The sequence below is a fragment of the Pteropus medius genome, unplaced genomic scaffold (genome assembly GCF_902729225.1).
Source record: "Pteropus medius unplaced genomic scaffold, Ma_sr-lr_union100, whole genome shotgun sequence".
Lineage (NCBI taxonomy): Eukaryota > Metazoa > Chordata > Mammalia > Chiroptera > Pteropodidae > Pteropus > Pteropus medius.
This window is the reverse complement of record NW_024340692.1, coordinates 17,206,997-17,233,481: the sequence shown is the minus strand read 5'-3', so window position 1 is coordinate 17,233,481 and position 26,485 is coordinate 17,206,997. Positions and strand designations below refer to the sequence as shown.

Genomic DNA, 26,485 nt, shown 5'->3' with positions numbered 1-26,485 from the left:
AATGTATTACATGCATACATTATTAACATAAAATGTAAGAATAGTTGTACAACTTGGTTTTTCATTCAGTTTTGACAACCAAAAACGTCTCCAGACATTAGCAAATGTTCCCTAAGGGGTAGAATTGCCCCAGTTGAGAACCACTGCTCTAATCCTACCCACTTTTTCAAAGTATAGAAAAAAAAGTCTTTCCAGCTTCTCTTATAAGTCTGTGTCTAAATCCCCTAATTCCTAAGAAAATTGAAGAAAATAAAAATTTTTCTGCCTATATTACTCATTAACATATACATAAATACCTACCAATGTTCAAAACAGTAAATACTTCATGACCTTATTGGGTTTATAACAGGAATTCAAGATTGGTTAAATACTAGCACATCAAATTAATTAATGGAAGCAGAAAAAACATTCAATTATTTTCAACACACATTCATGCTAAAATTTCTAGAAAACCAATAAAAGGTAACTACCAAAACCTTCAGCAAGTTCATATTCTATGATGAAATGTTTAGAAATAGTCTCTTAAATTCTGGAACAATCAAGGATGATACTATCGCTACTTCTGTTGAGCACAGTATTGGATATCTTAGCCTGCCAAGTAAGTTAAGAAAACAGAGCAGAGAGGTTGAAAAATAAAACCAAAACTGAGCTTATTAAGGAATCTGACCTAATAGTAAAAGAGAACTATGGTAGGCAGAATAATGGCTCCTCACAGATGCCTACATCCTAATCCCTAGAACCTGCTAGAACCTGGCAAAAGGGAATCTGCAAATGTGATTAAGTTAAGAATCCTGAGATAGGATGATTATGCTGGATCATCTAGGTGGCCCAGGATAATCACAAGGGTCCTTATAACAGGGAGGTAAGAGGATCAGAATCTGAGGAGATGTGACAAAGCGGATGTTAGAGTAATGACAAAGCTGGAAGGTGGCCATGAGCCAAAGAATGCAGGAAGCCTCTAAAAGCCAGAAAGGGCAAGAAACGCATTTCACCCTAGAGTCTCTGGAAGGAACACAACCCTGCCAACACCTTGATTTTAGTGCCAGGAGACCCATTTTTAGAATTTCAACTTCCAGAACTATAAGATAATAAATGTATTGTGTTATGCCACAAAGAGTGTGATAATTCATCACAGCAGCAACAGGAAATGAATGTAAATATAGAGGCTATTCCAAGAAGTAATAGAGAGCTTAGCAATTTTGTTGGATATAGTTCCAGATGAATCAAAGACAAAAGTAATAGGCAAAAGTTTAATTTTCTGGAAGAAACCACATGCAAATATCTTTAAATACATAGGGAAGGGAAGAGTTTCTTAAATAAGACATAATATCTATAAACCATAAATAAAATTAAAAGATTATTAATTCACGTATATTAAAAACTAAGGCCTTTCATGAATCAAATTACAGATATATACACACATATATGCACATATACATATATACATATGTGTGTATATACAGAGTGAATTTTGATATATGGTACTTTTACTATCATTGCTATAGATACATATTCATTTATTAGCACTGATTCATATATATTCATATTACTATTGATATAGATATACATGTGTACACATATCTACACTATATATGAAAAATACATGATTTCTTCCTTGTTTATCAGAAAATGTCATTACTTTGTCCTTTTGAATGATAAAGTCTCCAGATTTTCTCTCAACATGTTAAAGATATTATTCCATTGTTTTCACACTTTTCTTATTATTGAGAAGTTTGATTTTGTTTTAATTTTCATTCCTTTGTAGTTCATCTGTCTTTTCATTCTGGTTGCATTTGAATCTCTTTGCCTTTGGTATTCCATAATTTCATACTGATGTATCTAGGTTTGGATTTATTTTGGCTTATATTGCTCAGAATTTGTTGAACTTCCTGATTTCAAACATTTTTATGCATAACCAATTCTAAAACAGAATCAAATATTCTCCCTTTGAATATTCGCTCTCCCACATTCCCTTTTTCTGGAACTCTTAATACACTAGAGAGTCTCATTCACTTTCTCCTTTATATTTTTCACTTCTTTATCTCTGTACATTGTATTCCAGCTTGTTATATTTTAGTTCACCATCTCTCTTCTACTGGATATATCTAATTAGATATTTGCCTTTTCCACTGAATTTTTAGTTTTAATGACTCTGTTTTTCATGTGCAATTCTATTTGGTTCCCTTTAAAACCCACCTGCTTATTTTTCATAGAGTATTGCCTGTTGTTATGTTTTCAATGCTTTTTTTGGAGGGGTCTTTAATCATTTTTAAAAGCTTTAAGTGTCTACCAAAAAATTTCATTCTGTGAAGTCTGGGGTATCTAATTCTGCTGTTTGTTGACAGTTGATTTTTGCTTCTGGTGAACTATTTAACTAAATATTTTGTAATTTTGGATTGTGAGTCCTTCTTCCTTACAGTTTTGTATGTGAGAAACTTGCGCAGCCTGGGTTGGGTACATGCCCCTCTAAAGGAGGTTTATAATTGTTTTTACCAGGTGCCCCTTGTGTGTCACAGGTCAGGATCATATTTTTATGTTAAATTTTTAGTGTGTGGATTTCTAGACCATGAAATTTTGATGGACCAAAGAAAATCTTTCTATCCCTTGTGATTTTTTTGAAATCCGCATGCATATTTATACTAAACTAAATGCTTTTCTTGAGCATTTGTTTATTTAATACAAAAATATTGTTGAGAATGCTAGGTAGTGGGAGTACAAAATTGACTAAGTGACCATTCTTGAAGAGATGGACCTAAAACACGAAGTTGGGCTTTGCTTGATATGTTTTGCTAGGGGTATATATACAGGGTCCATAGCACAGAAGAACCATTAACAATGACTGGAGTAGGGTGAGCAAAGCGAAAGGCACTGCCCAGGTACTTGTTAAAATGAGCCTTGTATTGCTAGAAAAAAAAATGATAAAACAACAAGATTATCTGGTTGCTTTATCCTTAAGATGGCACTATAAACTCACGATTCCTTTGTAGAAAAAGAATACATAAAAATAACTGAGATTTATCTAAAAATTTCACTCAAACATTATGGTATAAATTTGAATGGCATTTGTGTGTCAGACACTAAGTGCTTGTGTGTGTTATTTTCATTTAATCTTTATAGCAACCTTAAGAAGTAGAGACAAGTATTTGCCCCATTTTACAGAATAGGAAGAGGAATCAGAGAGGATGAAAGTGACTTTGCCCTCAGTCACAAACCCTCTAAGTGGCAAAGCCAGGACTTAAACTGAGACAGCCTGAATCCGGAAACTGTGCACGTAATCACTATGCCGTATCACCTCTTTATAGTAATCCACATGTTGAAAATGCAACAACATTAGAATGATCGGTTATAAAAACTTTTTTTCTCAGCCCTGGTTAAGTCGCACTAGAAAACATATCAAAAAGTCCATGTCTTAGTCCTCAGAGAGTGACAGAAGACATCTGGGCACCTGGAGGCAGTCTTATAAGGCTGAGAATGTAAGTTTGGCAGTGAAACAGACCCAGTAGCTAAGCCCTACACTAGCTACTGCACTTGAACAGATTCGGTCTTCCTATTTATAAAATAGAAATATCACCAGACCTACTTTATGGGTTGTTATCAGGATTAAAAGAGTGAATTCGTGTAAAGCTCTTTGAACAATGTCTGAAAACGGTAAGTATTCAATAAATGTTAGCTATGATTATTACTATGGATTTATGTAATCCATGAGCAAGGAAGGTGGTAAATGACTTCATTCATTCACCACTTATTATTAACCCCTTACTATGCGCTAAATACGAGGTCCTAGAGATACAATCTTTTCTTTATTCAGCAGATATAACTAAGCTCTTGACAGGTATTATACTTTGAGGAAATCATAACATCTGTTGAATTAGACAATATCCTGAAATTTTCCTTCCCCAATGTTTCAACTCTGTGTAGGGATTTCTCTGCTTTGGATAATTAACCATCATGAATATAACAAATTTGATTCATAAAATTTTGCTTTACTATAAAAGTTTATTTTCTCCATAAACCTCAGAATGTTTATTTTGTAGAGTCGAATATTATTGTTTCTAAGTAATGTAGTGTATAATACTCTTTATAGATTAATTTATGGGTTTTGAAATTCTTGAGTGGGAAAACCTCCCAACTCTATCACAACAATGGAGTTTTTACCACAAAAAGCAATAAAAGGTATGGGGTTTCACGTCAGAGAGACCTGACTCTAAGTTCCTCCATTCGACAGCTGTGGAATCTTAAGTAATTTTTCACTCTTCTGAGCCTCGGTTTCCTTATCTCTGAAAGGGATAATAATATCTCCATCTTGGAGGATGTTGAAAGGGTTAAATTTGTTGATTAATTCCTGAAAGTATTTATTTGTTGAACACCTACTATATACCAGATGTTCTTCTGGATACTGAGACTACAAAAATAAACAAAAAGGCACTATAATAAGATAAAATTTGGGGGGAAATTGAGATTGTTTATGTGAAATAAAACCTTTAAAATTAATTATTCCATCAATGTATGCAGAGCTTACATTCTTAAAAGGCTTAAGAAGCATTTAATTGTGGCAGAGTAGAGATTCAAATTAGAATCTGCAGTTGAGCAGTAAAGATAGTCTGACAAAGAAAAATAGAAATGAGTTAATTACTAGTAAAAAGATTTTCAAATTACCTTTTATTAGGTAATCTTATAATTCCATAACAGGCGTTTGGGTATACAAACATGTATATACAATTTTCTAAACACGTAAATAAAAAGCAGTAGTTTAGTATCTGCTGACATTCAAATTACTAAAAACCTTCTCAAAACATTTATTATAAAAATCAGTAAAATTGTTTAACGCATTCTAAAATTTTGGGGGGTATGTGTACATAAACATTGTCAAGCTTGCTTTACAAAAAAAGAGTGCAATTTCTATCCATGTGTTCATAGTGACTTTTAAAAGTAGTTCAAAGGGAGAAAAGATGGTAGCATTGCTTCTATTACAGCATTAACTAATACTGACTTACCCTGGGGTATCCATGAAAGGTCCTTTGTTATCACATATAGTAAAAATATTTAAAAATTAATACTCTATATCTATGAATAAAACATAGAAAATAAGACTTTATTTTCTTAGACTAACTTGTTACCATGAAAAACTGCATTCATTCTGCAGATATTACTGAAACCTCACATTATTTTTTAAAAAATATTTACTGTATTTGAAATTCAAAAAGAAACCCACAAGACATATTCTCCTCCCAATACATTCATTGAATGCAGATTTAAGTGAGCACATCTCATTTTGATTGTGCCCTTTATTTGCATACTTTAAAAATGACTACAATATAGTTCATTTGTATTTTTAACTGGTACCAAAATTAAGAATGATCTATGCAAAACCAACAGCCTGTATGTCTAGTAACAGTTGTCAAATGCCAAAAGAAAAAAAAAAAAGCCCTGAGTCAGTATTTTTTGCAAAAGTAATGAAGAAGAGTGCTCCCAAGTCATTTTATAACTTATGAAATAGTTTAGACTGTCTAGTATTAGTTCATTTTGTTTTCATTTTGATTGAAGAGAGGTATGGCTTTTGTTTAGTTAATCCAACTCAGGTCATTTCTTAATATTCAATTTCATTTAAATCCTCAGAATATCCTGATGATTGCTGAGTTATATCTTCCATTTCTGTCAAGAGACAAATAGATAGTAATAGTTTTCTCCATTTTTATTGTAGAAAAATACTTAATTTGCATTCTTATGATTTGAGACTATTGTAAAATCCCTTTTCAATCAATCTTATGTAATTGGGAAAAATATTGTTACCTGTGCAGGGTCCTGCTTGAAATTTAACATCATCGATGGCAATATCACTTCTTATTGACACTCCACGAATGGCTTCAAAAATTATCTGAAAAATAATGAAGTTTGGATTTAGAAATAGAGTCATCCTGGTAAAACGATGCTGGCCAGGGCCAGATCCAATCTGTGTGGGTCTGAAAGCTTACATTGCTCTTAGAGGCTCCCTTTAAGGAACAAAATACAAAAATCGCAAATTCAAATTTAGGTACAAAAGAGAATACTTATCAGGAATTCAAAGGAATTCCAACAAATTACTGGAGCCTTGGAGATTCAGGTTCTTTTCTTCTGATACCTCTTCAGGCAGTTTCCCAGAAATACTCACCAGGAAATGCTTCCTGGTGAAGACCTGGTTTCCCCTCCCCATCTACAATATTCTCCTACCAGTACTCACGGGCCCATGAAAGTGATGGGCTCAGAATCTTAAGCTTCCTTAGGCTCTCCATAAATCTACCTTTGATACTGGTTCTAGGTGGAAGAATTTAATATGACTTTAATATGAATTTAATATGATGAGACCCATGTATGAACAGCAAAGTATGATAATAAAATTTACTAAAAAGACAATGATTCATTTGTCATGTTAAATACCATAACATTCAAGAAAGCTCAGGAAGAAGAAGGAACCAGTTTCATGACTTTAGATCCTAAGAAGAAAATAATCAAATATTCCATTTCTAGAAAAATAGATTACATTACAATCTCTAAGGCTGCCCCAACAATGGTTAATAAACCACTGAATACTCCAGGGAGGTTGTTGGTGATAAAAAGTGTCCAGAAGACACACTTGCTCTACGTATTTTATGAGCAAATGACTCCTCATTGGATTAGGTTATGATTTAAATGTAATAAACATATGAAGCTATCTTGAAATTAATGACTCAAAGAAGCTTTAATGACAGAAATGTGATAAAGTAACATTAATAAAAATTCTAAGGACACAACCCTAAACAAGAATCCAAATCAGTTGCAAGAAGAGAAGAAAAAAATTCTAACCCATCTAGGTAGGAGGATATATGAGTATAGTTTTAAGCATTTCAATTTTCCAAACAATACTAAGATTTGTTTTTTGACCACCAAGTCTGCAATGTAAGGTGTAATAGACAAATTACCTGATGGAATTATACTTAATAGTCTATGGTTGGACCAAAAACACTTGATTTCATAAAAACTTCTCCTTTGAATTTCCTTAATACTTGGGTGATAATTATTTCATAGCATTAGGATTTCCCCCTTGTATGACAGATATACACTATTAGTAAATAATTGTGGTTATTTAAAAATAAGATAAAAATATTTTTTCTTTTGATTGAAGTGTATTTTTTCAAATGATGACTAAGTTATTAGGACATAAATACTTATTAAGTTGTTTGGACCCAAATACTTAATAAATGGAACTGTTAGGTATTTCTTTTGGTCTAAGGTACCAGAAAAAATTTACTGAGAGTAAGGGCACCATGAACAAGAAAATTTGAAGACCCGGTCTTAGCTGAGTATTAGGCACATAATTCCTAGTAAATGTTAGGTAGTGTAATGAATGTAAATAATTCTAGTGAGTTGAGAATTTGACTAATGCGTTCTTTCTCTGGCATCAAAACATAAGAAACGAGGGAGGAAAATATCTGAGACCAGAGCAGGAAAAGTAAGGAAATAAAATCATTTTGTATTTTTGACCAATAGCAAGTCTGGCTCTGCTTCACTATTTAATAAATCCCTTAGGAAAGAGCATGAATGAAATTTTGTCACTTGATAACATTTCTTCTACAGGGATAATCTGATTATTAGAATGTCATTGGGAGGTGACCCATATATTTCCCTATAGGATGAGTCTCAAATGGCAGCAGTACTATATATAGCATTTTAAAAATCATCTATACCTGCCCATCCCCACTGATGATGTACACATGTACTTTTCTAACTCTGTTCTTTTCCCTAGACTCCTATCCTCCTATTTACTTAACACACTCACTTGGATGTCCAATAGACATCAAAAACTTTGCATGTCAAAAAAAAAAAAGCCTATTAATTTCCCTCCTACACGCACTGTCCTCGCTCCTCCAGATCTGCCCCCAACTAAAGTCTTCTCATCTCAATAAATGGCAATTTCATTCCAGCAGTTGCTCAGGCCAAAATCTTTGGATAGTCATCTTGGCTCCTCCCTTCCTCTCAAACTTCACATTCCATACATAAGGAAGTCCTGCAGGCTTCTGATGACCTCTCAGCTCTGTGACACAGCCCTAGTCACCACTCCTCTTCCCAGAATTACTACAGTAGACCCCCAAATCTCCTCATGCCCATATAGTCTACCTTCCATTTAGTAGCTAGAGTGATCCTTTTAAAATATAAATCAGATCACATCACCTTAAAACCACTTGATGGTTCCTTATTGCTTTTGCAATAAATTTCTAACTCTACCATGCTGTCCAAGCCCTTTCCTGATTATGCCCTGAGATGTCTTTGACCTCATTACCTGATCTGCTTGACTTATTCTTTTTCATAGCACTTAGTATCACCTGATGTTATATTATATATTTTTGGTTTGCATTTTCTATCTCTCCCCCGAATAGAATGTAACTCCAGAAGAGCAGGAACTTTATATGTTATGTTCATTGCACTATCCCCAGCACTTAACACAGCAAGGGGCCAATAAATATTTATTAAAATGAGATATTTTGGCCTTATTCTATCAGAGCTCTGTCTGGATGCCTGATGTATCTATTGAGAATACCAGATCTGCCATGGTGACATGAATTAGAGCCCAGAGAGATTTGGGAGGGATTATATTTTTAGAAACAATAATAACATTTTTTAATATTTTTGTACTTTAAAGTTTATAAAACCCTTTCACATACATAATCTCACTTGACCCTCACTCTAAATTTGGTTATGTCAGTGTGGCAGGAATTATTACCCTATTTTGAAAATGTATAAACGACCTCAGAGAATAAGATTTCTCCAAGGTCACCCACTGCTTGTGACATCCTGGGGAATAAGTATATTTTGGAACTTCTACGGTGGGAGGGAGTGTAGAACAGTGGTTTAGGGATACAAACTTTGGAACAGATCTGGGATTAAAATCTCACTCCGTCACTTTCAGCTGGACATTTGCTTTCACCTATCTGTAAAGAGGAACTGTAAAGCCAATTGGAAGAACGTATGTATATAGTTGCTAGCGGTGTAAGTGCCTGACACGTAAAATATGGCTAATCTATTTGCACAGTGGTGTGTCTGTGTTTTATTAGACACTAGGATGTTTTGAAAAAATTTGTTTAGCCCAGTCTTGAGATAGTCGTTTGGCATTCCTCAGGGAATCACTAAATCTAGAAAAAAATTCCTTGCGGCAGATTCGTATCTGTTCCATTCTAAGCCAAAGGGAAATGGTCTGGAGTCTTCTTTGCAGATTGTGAGCTGAAAATCTCTGAGAATATTCTGCACCCTTTGAACTTGAACACTCCAAGATACTACCCGAGATGCTTCAAAGACTTTTAAAACAACCAGCCACCCAGCAAGTCTAGGAGATGCAAGGCCCTGAACCTGGCTTCCTGGGCTTAGATGCTGAGAAGTCACCTGCAGAACTCAAATCCTAAAATGCTCGTGTATCAGCATCATTTGGGGATTTTAAAAAACATCAATACTCAGGCTTCACCTAAGAGATTCAGATTCATTTAGTCTAGGACAGAGAGTCTCCACCTTTAGTGTGCATCAGAATTACCAGGAGGGCTTGTTAAGACACAAATTTCTGTGCCCCAAGCCCAGGGGTTCTGGTTTAGTAGTTCTGAGGGTGGGCCTGAAAATGTGCATTTCAGGTGAATTTTTTTTTAGGTGAATTTGCACTTCAAATGTTGTTACTGGTCTCAGGACTGCACTTTGAAAACATTTGTATAGGGTATGGTGCCCTAATAGCCTAATAAAATTAATCCATCATCTCTGAATGATGATCAGTTATATTAGTAAGTTCCTAAGTGATCCACTTTCCTTCTGTAAACAGACATTAAATCATTATTAAAAATCTTCCCTGGGGCTATCTATTATTCTTTACTAAATTTCTAGATAGTTTTATCCATGCTGAGATAATGGGTCATCCCTGGATAGTGGCACATCTCCCCTGTTATTTGTTCTTTAGAAGTATAGCACCCTAGATGGCACTACAACCTGGCCACCTGAGCTTCAATTCCTTTCCTTTTAGATCTGTAGAAAAATAATTGCGGTTTGTGGGTGGTACAAAATAAAGTCCTTATTTTTGATACCTCTTCCCAGGAATATCTGGGCTTAGACCAAGCAGCCTGTGTTTAACCTGAGGGGTAATGGTCTAGGAGGTTTGTTTATCAGCCAGAATAAGGAGGAAGCAGTGCTTTCAGTGGAGGGTCACACCTGAGATTCCTCAGAGCAAGTTTAGGAATAGTCAGGAGTCTGAAGATTATCTCCCCACAGCTTTCTAGAGCTTTGGTTCATGGTAGGCAGGTGAAGGGAGTGGTTGTCAGGAGGCTGCTGCCAATCTCTGGACTAGATTGGCTGCTCAGACTTATGCTGGAATATAAAAGGCTCTTTCCTAACACTGCCCAGATTCCTTTATAATCAGGATCCTGTAGGATGAAGGTCTTCTACAGCACGAGACAACCCAGGGGGAGATCAAGACTCAATTTCTTGTGCATCAGTGTGGACAGAGGCTGAAAATATCTCCTTTTAACCATGTACACTGGTAAATATAGGATTGCAACAAAAGTCCTCGTATGTGGGTGATGTTGAATAAATGATGCAGCTGCAACAACTAATTAGGTAATACCATGTTTAGAAGAAAGGGAAACTCTGTTTTAGAGGGTTGCAGGACACATAGAATGTACTTGACACTCACAATGTACCAAGACAGAAATAGATACACTTTCATCATTGAGCTGCAAAAATCATTTTATGCATAAATACCCAAGTCTCTCTCTCCTTGCCTAATTTCCCATTCACTGCTTAGATTTAATCAATATAGTCTAATTATGTTTACTCTTAAACAAGTACTGCCTTTATCTATGACCTTGAAAAAGAACAAAACATTCTATTTGGTTGCAAAAAAAAACAAAACAAAAAGAACATCAGAAGCTGATAGGAACGTTTTCCATTACTTGATTCTTATCTCTTTTGGCTTACCAGGTGTTGCCTCTCACAGCTGTATTCAATAAGCGCGCGGAGCCAGGAAATGCTCTGTTCACCTCTTCTTCTCCATAAGAGGAACTCTTCACTGTCACCTTCTTTTTTCAAATAAACACTCAGCAGGCCAGTCCCTGCTCCATACATGTGGTAGAAAAAGGTTAAGCAGTGTTTTCCGGTGACTCCTCGCAGAGGACCAGACAAGAGGTGTGCTTTTTGTCCATACACCATGTGAGAGGCCTCGATGTACATGTAATAGCCTTGAGAGTAATATAAAATCAGGTATTGTTAAAAAGGGCACAAATTATATTATTTTCTTTCTCTTTTGAGTAGTGTTCTTGGAAACAATGGTTGACTTGATGACAGTACTGACAAAAGGATTCTATCGTTTTGGAGACTGTACAATCCAAGGAGAATAAATAGGCTACAAAATTTAGACCATCAAAATAAATTTTTTCATTTAATAATCTATAATTCAGTTTAATATATAGGAGGTAATCAATATACTAGTATTATGCCTCTGATGTGGTGATTAATGTATCAGAATTTATCCTACTCATTCATAGACAGTATTCTGGAGCTTCTAGACACCGGTTTAGGGGAGAGAGCATGGATTTTGTAGTCAGGTATATATGGGTTCAAGTCCTTGCTCTAAATTTGTTGTTTGTGTGATCCTGGTCTAATGAATTTTCCTCTCTGGACCTATATTCATCATTTAAAAATAAGGGTTCATTGTACGTGTGCTACAGAGTTGTGAGAATTAAATAACATATGGGACATATGCTTGTGTATTACACATTCAAATATTCATTTCCTGTCCTGCCCTCTTTCTTGAATGTTTTCGTGACACTTCTTTTCATCTCGAAAACATATATAACATTTAATATAATTATGACATTTTATATATTATATATCATATGCTATATATGTTTTAATTATTAACACTTTATATTTCCGTTTTCCTTTCCTAATTTTATTTTGATTTTTTAATTTGCTGGTTTCAGGCAGAAGCAGGATTAGTCTGCACGTAAATAAGGCACTCGTATGCTGGAGCCAGTTTCCACTGGTTCCCAAGGGTCAATTATGTGACTTTGGTTCATAGGTCCAATGACTTCACATTGGTTGTTTGAAATGGACCGTGATGGAAGTATTTGCACCACAGAAATAGGACGTAGCTATGAATTAAGAACCCCTGCCAACCATCAATAGAGCTGGTTGGTGTTATATAATTACCATCAAGCCACTGAAATAAGGCAATATATTAACATTGATTTCTAGACTATTGCACCAGTAATATAATCTGTGTACCACCTGAGGACCATTTTTTAAAAAAGGCCCCGTACTCTATATCAGTAGTTCTTAGTCTTTGATCATTTGATGAAAAGTTTATATCTTTTCTCCCTGAAAAATATAAACAAATGTTTGCATGCAATTTTATTGTCTTTGCCAATATTGATTTTTTTTACACACACGCTATAAAAAATAATCTTAAGCAACCAAAATGCCCATCAACAGACAATTGGATAAAGAAATTATGGTTCATATATACAATGGAATATTACTCAGCCATTAAAAAAATGAAATCCTACCATTTGCAATGACATGGATGGACCTAGAGGTTATTATGCTAAGTGAAAAAAGTCAGAGAGAGAAAGATAAATACCATATGATTTCACTCATATGCAGAATCTAAGGAAGAAAAAGAACAAACTAATCAAAAACAGACTCACAAAAATAGTGGACAATTCAGTGACGGACAGAAGGGAGGGGATTGGGAGACTGGGAGAATGGGGTGAAGGGTTAAAGAAATACAAATTAGTAGTTGATAGTTGGTCCTGGGGATGGGGAGAGAATGCAGTTAGCATTAATATGATGGCTAGGTGGAGGGCAGAAGAGGGAGGGAGCAATTGGGGGGATCATTATATCAACTACAGAGATGTCTAACCAATGTACTGTACACTTGAAACTAATTTAAATAAATAAATTTAAAAAATAATCTTTACATAGTGTTACGTCTCATTATTTCATGAAGAAATTAATGGCCAAATTGAGGGAAAAAAAGAAAAAGATCCCAAATAATGTATGTAAATGAAATGGTTTCTAGGGTATCTCCCTTTATAGTTTAAAGTTTAATCAATGAGCTCTAGTTATTTTCCAAAATTCAATGCATGAAATACCCCAACCAGAATTCATCACAAACTCCATCTATGTTCCTTCAAGATATTCCTCCTTTCCCATTCCCCCATTTCACAAACACAAATGTAAGAAGTCCCATAGGCTATTAAAAGGGTGGGAATAAAAGTTCTGCCCAATTTAGTCTTATAAAATTGTGTGCACTGTGTAACACCTTCCCCCAATGTTTCACTCAGTGAAGTTGTCACTTTGAAAAACTGGGCCATCACAGCCATGGGACGTGGCCTTCATCGACCAGTCATCCCCATGATCTGTTTTAAAATTTCAGGAAAAATACTGTCAATATTTCTGGAGCGCTCACTTATGACATCCTCATTACTAAAACCAATGTTCAGTTTTAGTCCTTGTCATTTTTGTCCCATTTGTAGCATTGGACATGGTAGATCACTCCTGCCTCCTAGAAGTACCTTCTTGTCTTGTAGGACACTGTGCTCTCCTGGTTTTTCTTCTATTCCACTGGTTAACCTTTCTTCTCTGACCTCTTGACCTTGGGGTGTTCCAAGGCCTACTTCTTGAACTTCTCTATTCTCACTCCTTTGGTGATCTCACCTTGTTTCATGGTTTTAAATGCTACATAGGTTGTCATATCTCAAAATTTTCATCCTCTTTGCTGAAATCCAGACTAATTTATTGAAAACTGCCTAGTGGACATCTCCACTTACTGTCAATTAAACATGTCAAACTGAATATGTTCAAAACTAAATTCCTAGCCTACTTTCTAGTTGACCAGGCCCAAACCTGGGCCTCGTGCACCACTCCTCACGGCCTCTCACTCTCCACATTCAGGCAGTCAAAAATTCTGTTGGCTCTACCTTCAAAATATGTCTAGAATCTAGTCATTTCTCTTCTCCCTACCTCCACTGCTACTCTCTGGTCTGAGCCACTGTCATTTCTCACTTGAATGAATGCATCACTTCCCAACTACTTTGCCTGCTTCTACTCCTGTTCTCTACAATCTAATAACAACATAGTATCCAGAGTGAACCATCTAAAATAAAAGTTAAATCTTATACTTCTCTGTTTAAAATGTTCCATTGGCTCAGCATTTCACTCAGAGGAAAAGCTGAAGGCCTGACAATTGCCTTTAGGGCCCTAAACAATCTCCTGCCCATTTTCTTATCTCTCTGCTGCCTACTGACTTCCTCTCCTACTACCTTTGCCTTACTTACTCTGTGTTGTGTGGCCACACTGACCTGAAATACGGAGGTATGCTACCACCTCAGGGCCTTTGCAATGTGCTAATCCCTCTGCTTGGAATGGCTATTCCCCCACACAATCTCAGGTCCCACTCTCTCACCTCTAAGTCTTACTTCATCTACTACCTTTTCTATTAGGCCTGTTCTGACTACCGTGTTTCAAACTGCAATTCCCTTCCTCTGGCATTCCTCATTCCTTACACCCTAATTTATTATTTCCATAGCATTGAATTGCCTCTTAACACACTATATAATTTTCTTATTTTTCATGTTTATCTGTCTCTCTCTTCTAGAATATACAAAGGCAGAAATATTTCCTGGTTTACTTCACTACTATGCCCCCAGGTCCTAGAACGGTGCCTGGAATATATTTGTCGAATGGACAAATGAACGCATTTTCTTCCACAGCTCTGAGCCATAAACGAGTTTGACCATTTCCTGATCCCATGGCTCTATCAAGGTCATTCCAGTAGTGTGAAGGTCTTGCAATGAGACATGCAGTTGACTATGATGATCCAAGGCAAAACAGAACAAATCCAAGTTTTGATAAAATTAAACTTATATTAAATGATTGTTCTCAAACTAGTTCCATACCAGCTGATGTATTTTTTTAACCAATCACACATAAGATAATTCTTTAACTTCATTACCTTCATTCTTTCATTTGCAAGAAAATTGCTACCCTGGGATTTTTGCAATTGCAGCAATAAAAGAAACTTTTATTATTCTTTCTTTTAACATTTTCTAACTTAAGCTAGGTTGGATGTAAACAAATATAGATATGCATAATCCTAATAGAAGGGTGTATTTAATTTAATTCCATGGAAAATAAGGTTAAAGCATGAAAATGACCATGGTTTATCATTTAACTACGTACAAAGGTATCCCATTCTATCCTATACATAAGTTAGTGTGGCACAGTGGACTGAATCTCTATCTTAATATGTTAAAATTAAAAAACATTTCCTCCAAAAAATAATTCTTAAGGAAATAAGAAAATGAAAGAAAAATAACTTTTGTACTTGGCTTTGGGCTCTCAAAAGGTCCACTTGAATCCTAAGTAAAGGATCTTCGCTAAAGATGAAACACTCAATTGGGGGAGGGGAGGGGAAGATTCCTTTGAAAGATGCTGTCACTGGGAAACTAGAAAGTAGAAACCACTGGGGCCATGAACCATAAAGTCTTTTTGGAATGAAAAATAGGCAATGGATCCATCATGAGTGAGAGATGACACAAGAAATGTCATCTTTCATCTAGTGATGATAGTGTGCATCCTAGGGAATAAACAATGAGTCCCAGCCGGAATTCACCTCTAGAACTACCCAACTGAATTCTTTCTTTAATGAGTACAATGCACTGATCACTTAGCCTCAAATGGGTGAAGCGTTACTCTGGTAATGCTTTCACTTCATGTATCTCTGGGTCTCAGGTATCAGGCTGAAGCCATTACCTAAGGTTTGCAGTTCCAGAGATCTTTGTGTTTAGTGAAATATGAAAGGAATCTCCTAAGCCATTTGATCTGTGTCATTGTGCTATTCTGGGAGAGAGGGAAAACATCCAGGGGAATGTTAAGTAAGACAGTGCATTTCCGGGGCACTCACACCAGCCTGCTTTCCTTGAGTACTGCTGGCCTTTCCAAAAATCCTTCAGGATGTAGTTTCTACTTTAAGCATGTAAGTATATTCCATAAAGCAGTACTGATTTAGACCAATCTAGACCAATGTCTATACTTATAAATAATTGTAACATATTTGTCAACTGATCAGAATTTGTCCCTCTGATACATAAGCCAACTATTCATCTTGATTCCAAATGTTTTTCTTCTTGACTGGCATGTGACATTCCCTTTCCCCAGATAAAAAATCAGAGCTTCATGGAGAGCCAGTCTGCCTCACATGTGTTTGGAAAGCAGAGAAAAATTCCATGTGTTGACAAGCTTTGCCACATTACTACTCCAAATGCTGTCTGTCTCAGCACACAAAAGCTCTGGATGGAAACCAGGGAGCCCCAGCGTTGAAACCTCAGACTGGCTCACGTGTTCCTGCACGTGAGGGATTCCAGTCTGTGGAAGGGATTATTAAGTGGAGAAAACAAATCACTTTCTCTCTTTGAGTCATTGTTTAACATTCAAGATAGGGGTTCCGATGGGTCTACTGGGAGATCAGGGTCCCATCTGTTTTTCATATAGCAACCATGATGTGTTGACACACACACCATATTCATAATTTGGAACAGGGAAGCAGCTGTTCCTCCAGTCTCGCAGCCCCCTTTCACTAAGGCCAGGAAGGAGCCCGGGTGGCCTGAGTGAGGCCATGTGGAGTGAATAGCTAGCTGCACTCATTAAGCTGAAAGGGGATTCTTAACAATCAGGGGAAAAAAGATATCAATACTTTGAGAACAACAGCTAAATGTGTCTCTAATATTGCTTTTTATCGTATCTTTTAAATGACTTTTAAAGCTTGTCATAAACAAGGAGTTACTGTTTGATGGGTAGAAAGTTTCAGTTTGAGAAAATGAAAAGTTCTATAGATGTAGTATAGTGGTGATGCTTGTACAACAACATGAGTGTATTTAATGCGACTGAATTATTGTACTCTTAAAAATGATTAAAATGGTAAATTTTATATTTTGTGCACTTTATCACAATTTTTTTTAAAAGCTTATCTAGAAGCCTTCTCTCTGTGAGTAGGATCTGACAATATCAGAAACTAGAGTGATAAGTTGTTGAAAGATTGATGGACATTGGAGATTTTAGTAATCTGGAGCTAATTCCTCAGATAATTACAGACTAATTGGGTAGTATGGTCACATATCTGTAATCAACTACCAAAATTTTTAAAAGACAAAGACTTGAATTAGACTGCTATTAAGTTTCAGCTACATAACTAACACATTAAATATATAGTTTGATTTTCTTTTGTCTGACAGCACAATTTTATAAATAAATGTCATTTGGTATTTTAATATATCATTAGTATTTATATCACACAAGAAGAGAGTGTTCTTAGAAATAAATAAGACTTCTGCCTTTACTTAGTAGCAAGTTGAAAGATAATTTTAATTGCCAAAAATATAGAAGATGTATTGAAGCACTAAATGGTATCACAAAAGAAACTGATGGTGTCTCTTTCTCTGGAAATAGTTAAGAAAAGGATAAATTGTTGCTTTTCTAGGATGTAGTTGCAGGAAAGGAGAGGGAAGACTGGGTGACTTATAATCTATTCACTGGTAGACTCAGTGAGCTGGGAAATGTTATAGTGGAAAGCATTTCTTCACTAAACTAGATAGTTACCTGTAGATTTATTTATTTCACTATCTTTTGGCCACAAAATTTCTGTAAACTTCAAGGCAACTAAAACAATTCTTTAAAAAGAATTCTGATGGTATAGCACCAAGTAAATGTTAATAAAATTGCAATAGCTACTAAACTCCTGGGCAATTTATTAAGACTCATCTTTATTGTCTTATAAAGAAATAGCATCTGTGTCAGGAAACTTACTGGTTCTGCCAGGATAGAGCTACTCAAGTAGATAGTGACAGAAAATGGAAAGACAAATCCTGTGAAGTCTATTCCATCTCAATGAAGTCAAAATTTATCTGTCACAAATGCCTTTATTATTTTATTAAATAAGGAGCCAAATGATGTGACTAAAATTTTTTTCCTTATTGTTGTTCTACTAGAGTAACTTTTTCTGCTAGGTGACTGACATAAACATTGGAAATGTTTCCCAAACTTTAGTCATACAAATATCATCTTCATGATATTATTTTTGTTTATCTACATGCTATCTGCACTATCATTCAGTTAATATTTTTCTTTAAATAGATTCCATTTTTATTTCTTAAATACATTTAGTCAAATAGGAAGTTTATTAGCACGAAAACAGAAAACAAGCTGTAAATCTATGAAATACTGGTTTTGATATATTGGTTATATGTTTTCTTTTACATGGATATTACTATCAAATTAAAAAATATATATTTATCCATCTACAACTTGAGTTACCCAGTGGTAGTTTGGAAAACATTGGTTTAAGGTCTACAAAACCATCTGGTTTCTACTAAGTCATTTTGCTTGTAGTCTTTGGCCATGATTCTCTATTTATAAAAGGCCAAATGACACAGAACAATAAGTCCAAGAAAGTTCATCCCAGAGATGAGCATCAGATTTTATAAAAGATTTACTAATTATAAAAATAGTAATACCATTCATTTGAGTGGAGCTTATATGGTATCAAGCCTTTTCATAAACACAATCTCAGTTAATCATTGCAACCCTAAGAGATTAGCAGGACATCCAACGTTATTTTTATTTTACATAGGAGGAAACCAAGGTTCAGAGAATTTATATGACCATACTTCAGGTTATACAGGCAGCAAGTGGCAGAATCAGCTCACTCTTCATGCATTGGTCTCTCCGCTAGACTACACTATGCTACACCCTAGAATTTGGAAAGGTTTATTGCATCTCCTGTTATTCAGTCGGGAACCATAGCTCCCTTGGAATTGCTACATATGACGAAGTGTTGATTCTGATAGACACACAATAAACTGTCATATCTATATGATGGTGGCTTTTCTGAACTTCTCTTTTTATGAAATGGGACTATGTTTGCTGGCCATCTAATGCAGTTGTCTGTAAAACAGTTTTATATGCCTCCCCTCTTTCTATTTTCTTCTTGTGTGTGTTTAGCAAGTATAAACTGACAGGTTTTAAGAATGGTAAGTGAAAAGGTAGAATGCAGTATACAAGTACAGGAATAGCCTCAGATAGTCCCAGAATGCATTGCATTCCAAAAGGAATTTGTTATCACCAGTATCAAACAAATACCTTTCAGTTGTCAAGGAGAAAGATACTATGTTTCTGGTCCAGAGTTTGAACCTATTACTGTACTATTGTATAAGACAGGAAGTTCTGCTGTTTTTCATCCTGCCATTATTTCACTGCCTGTATTTGAAAAAAAAAAAAGACATAGAAAAGAGCACTTAGGACTAAATGCAAAAATAGCAATAGATCAACAAAGCAGACGATAGGAGATTTCTTTTTCAGATGTAATTTCATTATTGTTTAAATTGCACATCTAATCACAGACAGGTCTGCTGTTGCTATCCCAGGATCCAAGCAGAGACTACTTAAAACTCCCTTGAATGAGTTTCAGTGTTTTAATATTTAAAACGTGTCGATGACTTGGCTGATTTATAAGATCCTGTCTACCTCCTGCACCCTATAAATATTTGAACTTTTAGTAATTTGTTGAGTCAATTAAAATTTTCTTATTATTTTAGACTATATCCTCTGTCAAGGAGAAATTGCAGTGACATTCATCTATGCAACATTACATTTACTATACAAATCTTTTTTTTTGAAACGAGATGGTTGTCAAGTGATTTCCATGATAATTAACTAAAAAAGACATTTGCAGTACTTTATTACTATAATAGTTGTTCCTCATATTTATTACTCAAGATCGAGAGTTATAAAGGGGGGAAAAAAGGAGAAAATTATAGTCTCTTGGGCAGTTATTAGCCATAGGCAGTATAAATGTAAATTTTAATACTCTCTTCTTACTACTCCTTGCCAAAGATTAGAACACAATATAATAACACAATCTCTGATACAGCAAGACCTTGAGTAGAATAGCCTGAAATAGCAACAAAAGGGTACCAGAGACACAAAGACCTATACAATATGATTGGTTGGTTGTAGTACAGAAGAAAAGAGCAAATACCTTCAAATCTTTAGTACTGTATATAATAATGTTCTTAAATAAACAATGCTAAAAAAAAAAAAAAAAGGAAGTACCAGAGACATTCCCTTCTGGCTATGTTGAGTAATTTGTAGCACACCTATATTCCTGCTAAGAAAAATTGGGAAAAAAATGAGTAAATATATACTTTTTTTCAGAAAACGCTTGTTTTGAAGATATACGAGAGTTAACAAGCAGCAAGCACTGGAGGAGCAAAGATCCCAGGAAAAGAGGAAGGTCCATGAAGTGAGTTCAACATTCCTCAAGCTGGCTTTTTGCCTTGGGGCATTTTCCCATTCAGTTTAGAAACTTAGCAGAGAGCAACTAACAAAAGAGAAACCAATAGATCTCACTGGGTTGGAAAGATAATAACTGGAGTTCAGGGCTACCAAAGCAGTCAAGGCTTGAGAGCCAGGTTTTGTGAGAAAACAGAGGCACAGAGGAATGACCCCATCACTTGGCAATCTTCCCTTGAGGCATGTGCCAAAAATCTTAAACTGTACAGGGCAAGGGCCAAGAAGCCAAATGCAAAATAAAGTACAGTTTTCAGCAATCTCCTCAGGTAAAGAGACAAAAATTGAAGTTTAGGACATACTAAAGAGGAGGGCCCCTAATAAAACCTCAGGGTAAATTCTTAGAGAATATACCATAAATGAAGGGGAGAAGAAGAGGTCAATCCAGCAAAACAGGACTGCAATACTACCTCTAGTGAGCTCATTTCTGACTGGTCTGAAGTAACCTGTTCTACTGAAGTTGGCTATTTTAAAATAGATTGTTCTTAGATAAGAAAAAGTCACCACCAAACCAGTACTACAGGAAATGTTAAAGGAACTTCTTTAAGAAGAAGAAAAAAGATAAAAAATATGAATAATAAAATGGCAATAACTATATGTCTGTCAACAATTACTTTAAATATAAATGGATTAAATGCTCAAGTCAAAAGACACAAAGTGGCTGAATAGATAAGAAAATAAGACCCTTATGCTGCCTACAAAAGACTTTAGACTGAAAGACACACACAGACTGAAAGAAAGAAAAGAGATGGAAAAAGATATTTCATGAAAATGGAATGGAAAAAAAAAAAGCTGGGGTTTATACCAGACAAAATAGACTTTATATAAAGGCTATAACAGGAGACAAAGGAAGACCCGGTAATCCAACTTCTGGAAATTTATCTGAAGAAACCCAAACACTACTTTGAAGGGACATGTGAATCCATATGTTTATTGCAACATTATTTACAATAGCCAAGATATAAAGGCAACCTGGGTGTCCATCAATGGGTGAAGAGATAAAGAAGAGGTAGTATATATATACACGATGGACTGTTACTCAGCCATAAAAAAGGAATGAGATCTTGCCATTTGCAACAACATGGATGGACCTGGAGGGTATTGTGCTGTGTGGAGGAAGACAGAGAAAGACAGATGCCATATAATTTCTCTTACATTTGCAATCTAAAGAACAAAACAAACAAACAAAACAGAAACAAACTCATGGATACAGAGAACATTTTCTTGGTTGCCAGAGGTGAGGGGCATTGGTAGGCTGGGTGATAAAGGGGAAAGAATTAAAAAGTATTAGTAATTACAAAATAGTCATGGGGATATATAGTATAGGAAATATAGTCAATAATATTATAATAACCATGTATGGTGTCAGATGGGCACTAGATTTATTGGGGTAATCACTTCAGAAGTTATACAAGTATCTAATCTCTATGTTGTGCACGAGAAACTAATTCAATGTTGTATACCAGAAATTAATTCAATGTTGTATGCCAAATGTAATTGAAAAATAAAAATATATGTATTAAAAAAGAAGAGAATAAGTTGAATCCTCCCTGGAGGAAAAAACACCATCATTAAGAATTCTATAATTTTTCACTTACAATGTTCAGTATTCAATCAAAATACTATATACTTCAAGAAACAGGGCCAAAGAGTGAGAAGGACAGACAATAGAAACAGAACCACAGGTGATCCAGATATGGAGTCATCACTCAATGACTGTAAAATAACTATGATTTATAATTTAATACTATGAGATTTAATAATATGTTCAAGAAATAGATGATATGATAGAGAATTTAACCAAAGAACTTGAATCTGTTTAAAAGAAAGAAATCAAGAGAAAGATGTGAAGCATGTGGAATTGTAGAATAAGGACCTCTGGGAAATATGTTTCTCTATAAAAGCAACAAGAACACTGGTGAAAAACAGTCAGATCAACTCTTTTAGAACTCTGGAAATTAACTAAAGCCATGCAACAATATAAAAGAGTTTACTCTAGAAAAATGACTAAATCTTGCTAAGAACAATGAGATTTTAACTTGTCCTAATCCTATGTTCAGCTCTCCTAATCCAAGACAGATTTGAAAACCAAGAGCTTTACAACTAAGGTATTTGTGAAAAGCAGTAGCCTATAGCCCCTGTAAAGGACAGAACAGTACAGAGCTCCTCAAAACTCCATTCCCCCAAAATTGTCATTATCTGACCTGTTTGGAAACTCACTGAAAATTTCCATTCTCAAGTCTAGTCTTTATTTAATCGGACTCAGGTAAACTCTGTATGAATAGCCTTATCTCCAGGGCATTTGTTAAGAACAATCAGTTAAACAATTGTTTAACATTGCAACTGCCTTAGGTGATATTAAAAATTAAGCTGACGAAAGAATGACAAGAAATTTTTAAAGAAAAACTATTAGGGAATGGGATGTCTTTGGGGCACTTTGCAAAATTCCAAAATATTCTTGGCAATCTAGAAAACTACACACATGTGCAGAAGTGTGCATACACCCAGAAGAGAACTGAAAAAAGTCCAAATCTACCATTTCTGGCTGACTTTGAGGCTCTGCACAAGAAACAAGTGAAGTCTCAGGCAGAGTAGTAAATTGCCTGTTAGGGCATTAAAACATTCCCTAACACAAACACAGAACATCTTTTGCAAGGGCTGGAAGACGTATTAGTTCAAGGTATTTAAGAAAAATCTCTGTTCAATCATTAGTTGGTGGTTAAGCTAACTGAGAATATTCTTCAGTGGCCACATACAACAAAGAATTCAGACTCTGCATAATCAGTTCAGGAAAGTCCCTAAACAAACAAATAGCAACAATAACAACAACAATAAACAGCAACAAAGAAAACCCTGGAGTAAAAGGGGAGCTGCCCCATTATACTATTTAAAATATTTAGTTTTTAACAAAAATTATAAAACATACAAAGAAACAGGAAACCATGGTCCATACACAGGATAAAAAGCAGTCAATAGAAACTGTCTCTAAGGAAGCCCTGACACTGAACATACAAAAAATTTAAGTCAATTATTATACATTTGTTCAAATAATTAAAAGAAACTGTGTCTGAAGAATTAAAGTATGAGAATGACGTATCACCAAATATACAATATCATTAAAAAGAGAAATTATAAAAAAAACTTGAAATTATGGATTTGAAAAGTATAATAACTAAAATGAAAAATTCACAAGAGAGGCTCAGTGGCAGATTGGAACAGGCAGAAAAAAGAATCAGAAACGTAAAGGCAGTTCAACTGAGATTATCCAACCTAGAGAACAAAGAAAAAAGAATGAAGAAAAATGGACAAAGCTGCAGAGGCCAGTGGGACAGCATCAAGTGTACCAACATATGCATAATAGGAGGCCACTGTGTAGGAATAAAGGAACAAAGAGACATAATACATACAGAAAACAAGTAGAAAAATGGCAGTCATAAATTTTACCTTATTAGTAATTATATCAAATGTAAATGGACTAAACACTAATCAAAAAGTAGATATTAGTAAAATGGGTTTTTAAAAAAAGGATCCAATTATATCATGTCTCTAAGAGACACACTTTAGATTCGAAGACACAAATAGGTTGAAATGAAAGATTGAGGGGAAAATATACCATTCTCCCAGTACCCAAAAGAGAACTGGAGTGGCTATACTAATACCAAACTAGACATTAAACCATGAAATACCATTTCATACTCACTAGGATAGCTATAATCAAGAACAGAAAATAAGTTTTGGCATAGTGTATGGGGGAATTGGAACCCTCATACACTGCTTGTGGGGATGCGAAATGGTGTAACTGCTTTGGAATACAGACTGGCTATTCCTCAAATGGTGAAATATGGAGTTACCATATGATCCAACAATTCTACTCCTACCCAAAATAAATAAAAACATATGGCTACACAAAAACATGTACACAAATAGCATAGCATCATTATTCATAATAGCCAAAAAGTAGAAACAACTAAAATTTCATCAGCTGATGAATGGATAAACAAAATGTGGTATATCCATACATTGGAACATAATCACAATAAAACCAAATGAAATACAGATTCATGCTACAACATGATGAATCCCAAAAACATGGTGAAAAGAAGTGAAAGAAGCCAGTCACAAAAGACTACATGTTGTATGATACCATTTATATTAAAGGTCCAGAATAGACAAATCCATAGAGGCAAATTAGTTTAGTAATTATCTAGAGATGGGGAATGGTGGGGCAAGAGTTGGGGGAGAAAATGAGAGTGACTGCTAATGGGTACAGGGTTTCTTTTTGAGGTGATAAAAATGTTCTGGAATTAGATGATGACAGCTGAGCAACTTTGTGAATACACTAAACACCACTCAATTTAACACTTTAAAAGAATGATTATATAATACATGTATTCTATCTTAATAAGACTAATATTTAAAAAACAAATGGAAATTCTAGGACTGAAAAGTAGAATTGCTGATATTAAAAAATAAATCAATGACTTTAATAGTATAATGAATACATTATAAAAGATTTTCAAATTTAAAAAGTAGGTCAATAGAAAGTATACAAACTGAAGAATGGAGAGCAAAAGGATTGGAAATATTTATAAAAGAGCATGAGAATATATAATGCAAGGTGATAACTTTTAATGTATGTGTAATTGGAATCTCAGGAAGAGAGGAGATAGATTGGGGCAGAAGCAATATTTGACAAGATAAAGGTCAAAGGTTTTTCAAACCGATAAAAGACCTCAACCTGAAGATTAAAGAAGTTTAATGAACCCCAAACCAAATAACTATAAAGAAGACAACACACATGCATATCGTTCTAAAATGCTAAAGATCAATCATAAGGAGAATATCTTAAAAGCATCCAGAGAATAAAAGTATACTTTCAAAGCAACAACTATATGACTGACAACTGACTCAAAAGAAATGATGGAAACCAAAAGACAACTGAATGACATCATTAAAAAATTAATTTAAAAAATTAATGATCAAGTTAGAATTCTATTCTCGGCAAAAATATCCTTCAATGTAGACGAAAAATAGAGACATTCCCAAACAAAGAAAACCTGAGAGAATTTGTCATCAGCAGACTTGCACCACACAGACACAAAAAAGCCACTAAAACCAACATTAGAACAAAATAAAAAATAAAAGAACTAAATACTGAATACTTCGGGCAAAAGAAAAGCATTTCCTACGGAAAAAAAAAATAATTCAAAGGAGAAACATGGAAATACAGAATGGAATGAAGACCAATGAAATGGGGGAAAAAGTGAATAAATATAAAAGAATACTGATCCAGTCATTTTCTGGGGTTTAAAAAATATATAGAAATAAAATGCAAGACGAAGAGTATAGTAACCATTAAAAGAATAAGTTTAGTAAAATAATGTAAAAAATAAACATGAGAATAGAGGGAGAAATAGAATAATAAGGAAGTAAATACAAATCTAAATATATCTGTAAATAAATAATAATGATCCAAACACTATGATTAAAAGACAAAATTGTGGGGCTGGCTAAAATATAAAACTCAACTATTGCCACATACAAAAGCCACACTAAAAAAAAAAAGTATACAGAAAATTTGAAAGTTAAAGGATGGAGAAAAATAAACACTAATAAACCTAGAGCTGGTGAAGTAATACTAATATCAGGCAAAATAAACTTTAAAATAAGAAACATTACTAGAGATAAAGGTGGACATTTTGTAATGATAAAATGGCTTATTCACCAGGAAGGTATAATGATTATAAATGTGTATATGCCTAATAACATAGGTCCAAAATAGTATATATGAGCAAGAATTGATGGAACTAAAAGGGGAAACAGACAAATTCGCAAGCATAATGGAAAACTAATATACTTCTCAACCGAACAGATAAAAAATCAGTAAAAATATAGAAAAAATGAACACGATTACAAGCTCAATTCGATATACATATATATAGACTACTACATCCAACAACAGCAACAAAATATACATTATTTTCTAATACACTGGGTGTGTGCTGGGTGATAAAGCATCTCAACAAATTGCAAAGAATTGAAATCATTAAAGGTATGAACAGATGAGTTTTCCATCCTTTTCTAGCTGCTAGAAAGT

The 26,485-nt window shown here is 34.7% G+C and overlaps 1 protein-coding gene across 1 annotated transcript in view; it reads right to left on the bottom strand.

Moving 5' to 3' along the window:
- Nucleotides 1-4,640: 4,640 nt before the first annotated feature.
- MAMDC2 (MAM domain containing 2) overlaps nucleotides 4,641-26,485 on the bottom strand; it is a 125,099-nt gene continuing 103,254 nt past the window's right edge. The window contains exons 12-14 of the mRNA XM_039838399.1: nucleotides 10,960-11,219; nucleotides 5,791-5,875; nucleotides 4,641-5,652 (exon numbers count right to left, since the gene is read on the bottom strand). Of these exons, the coding sequence (XP_039694333.1) occupies nucleotides 5,588-5,652; nucleotides 5,791-5,875; nucleotides 10,960-11,219 (410 nt within the window). The 3' untranslated portion in view covers nucleotides 4,641-5,587. The remainder of the gene's footprint in view (nucleotides 5,653-5,790; nucleotides 5,876-10,959; nucleotides 11,220-26,485) is intronic.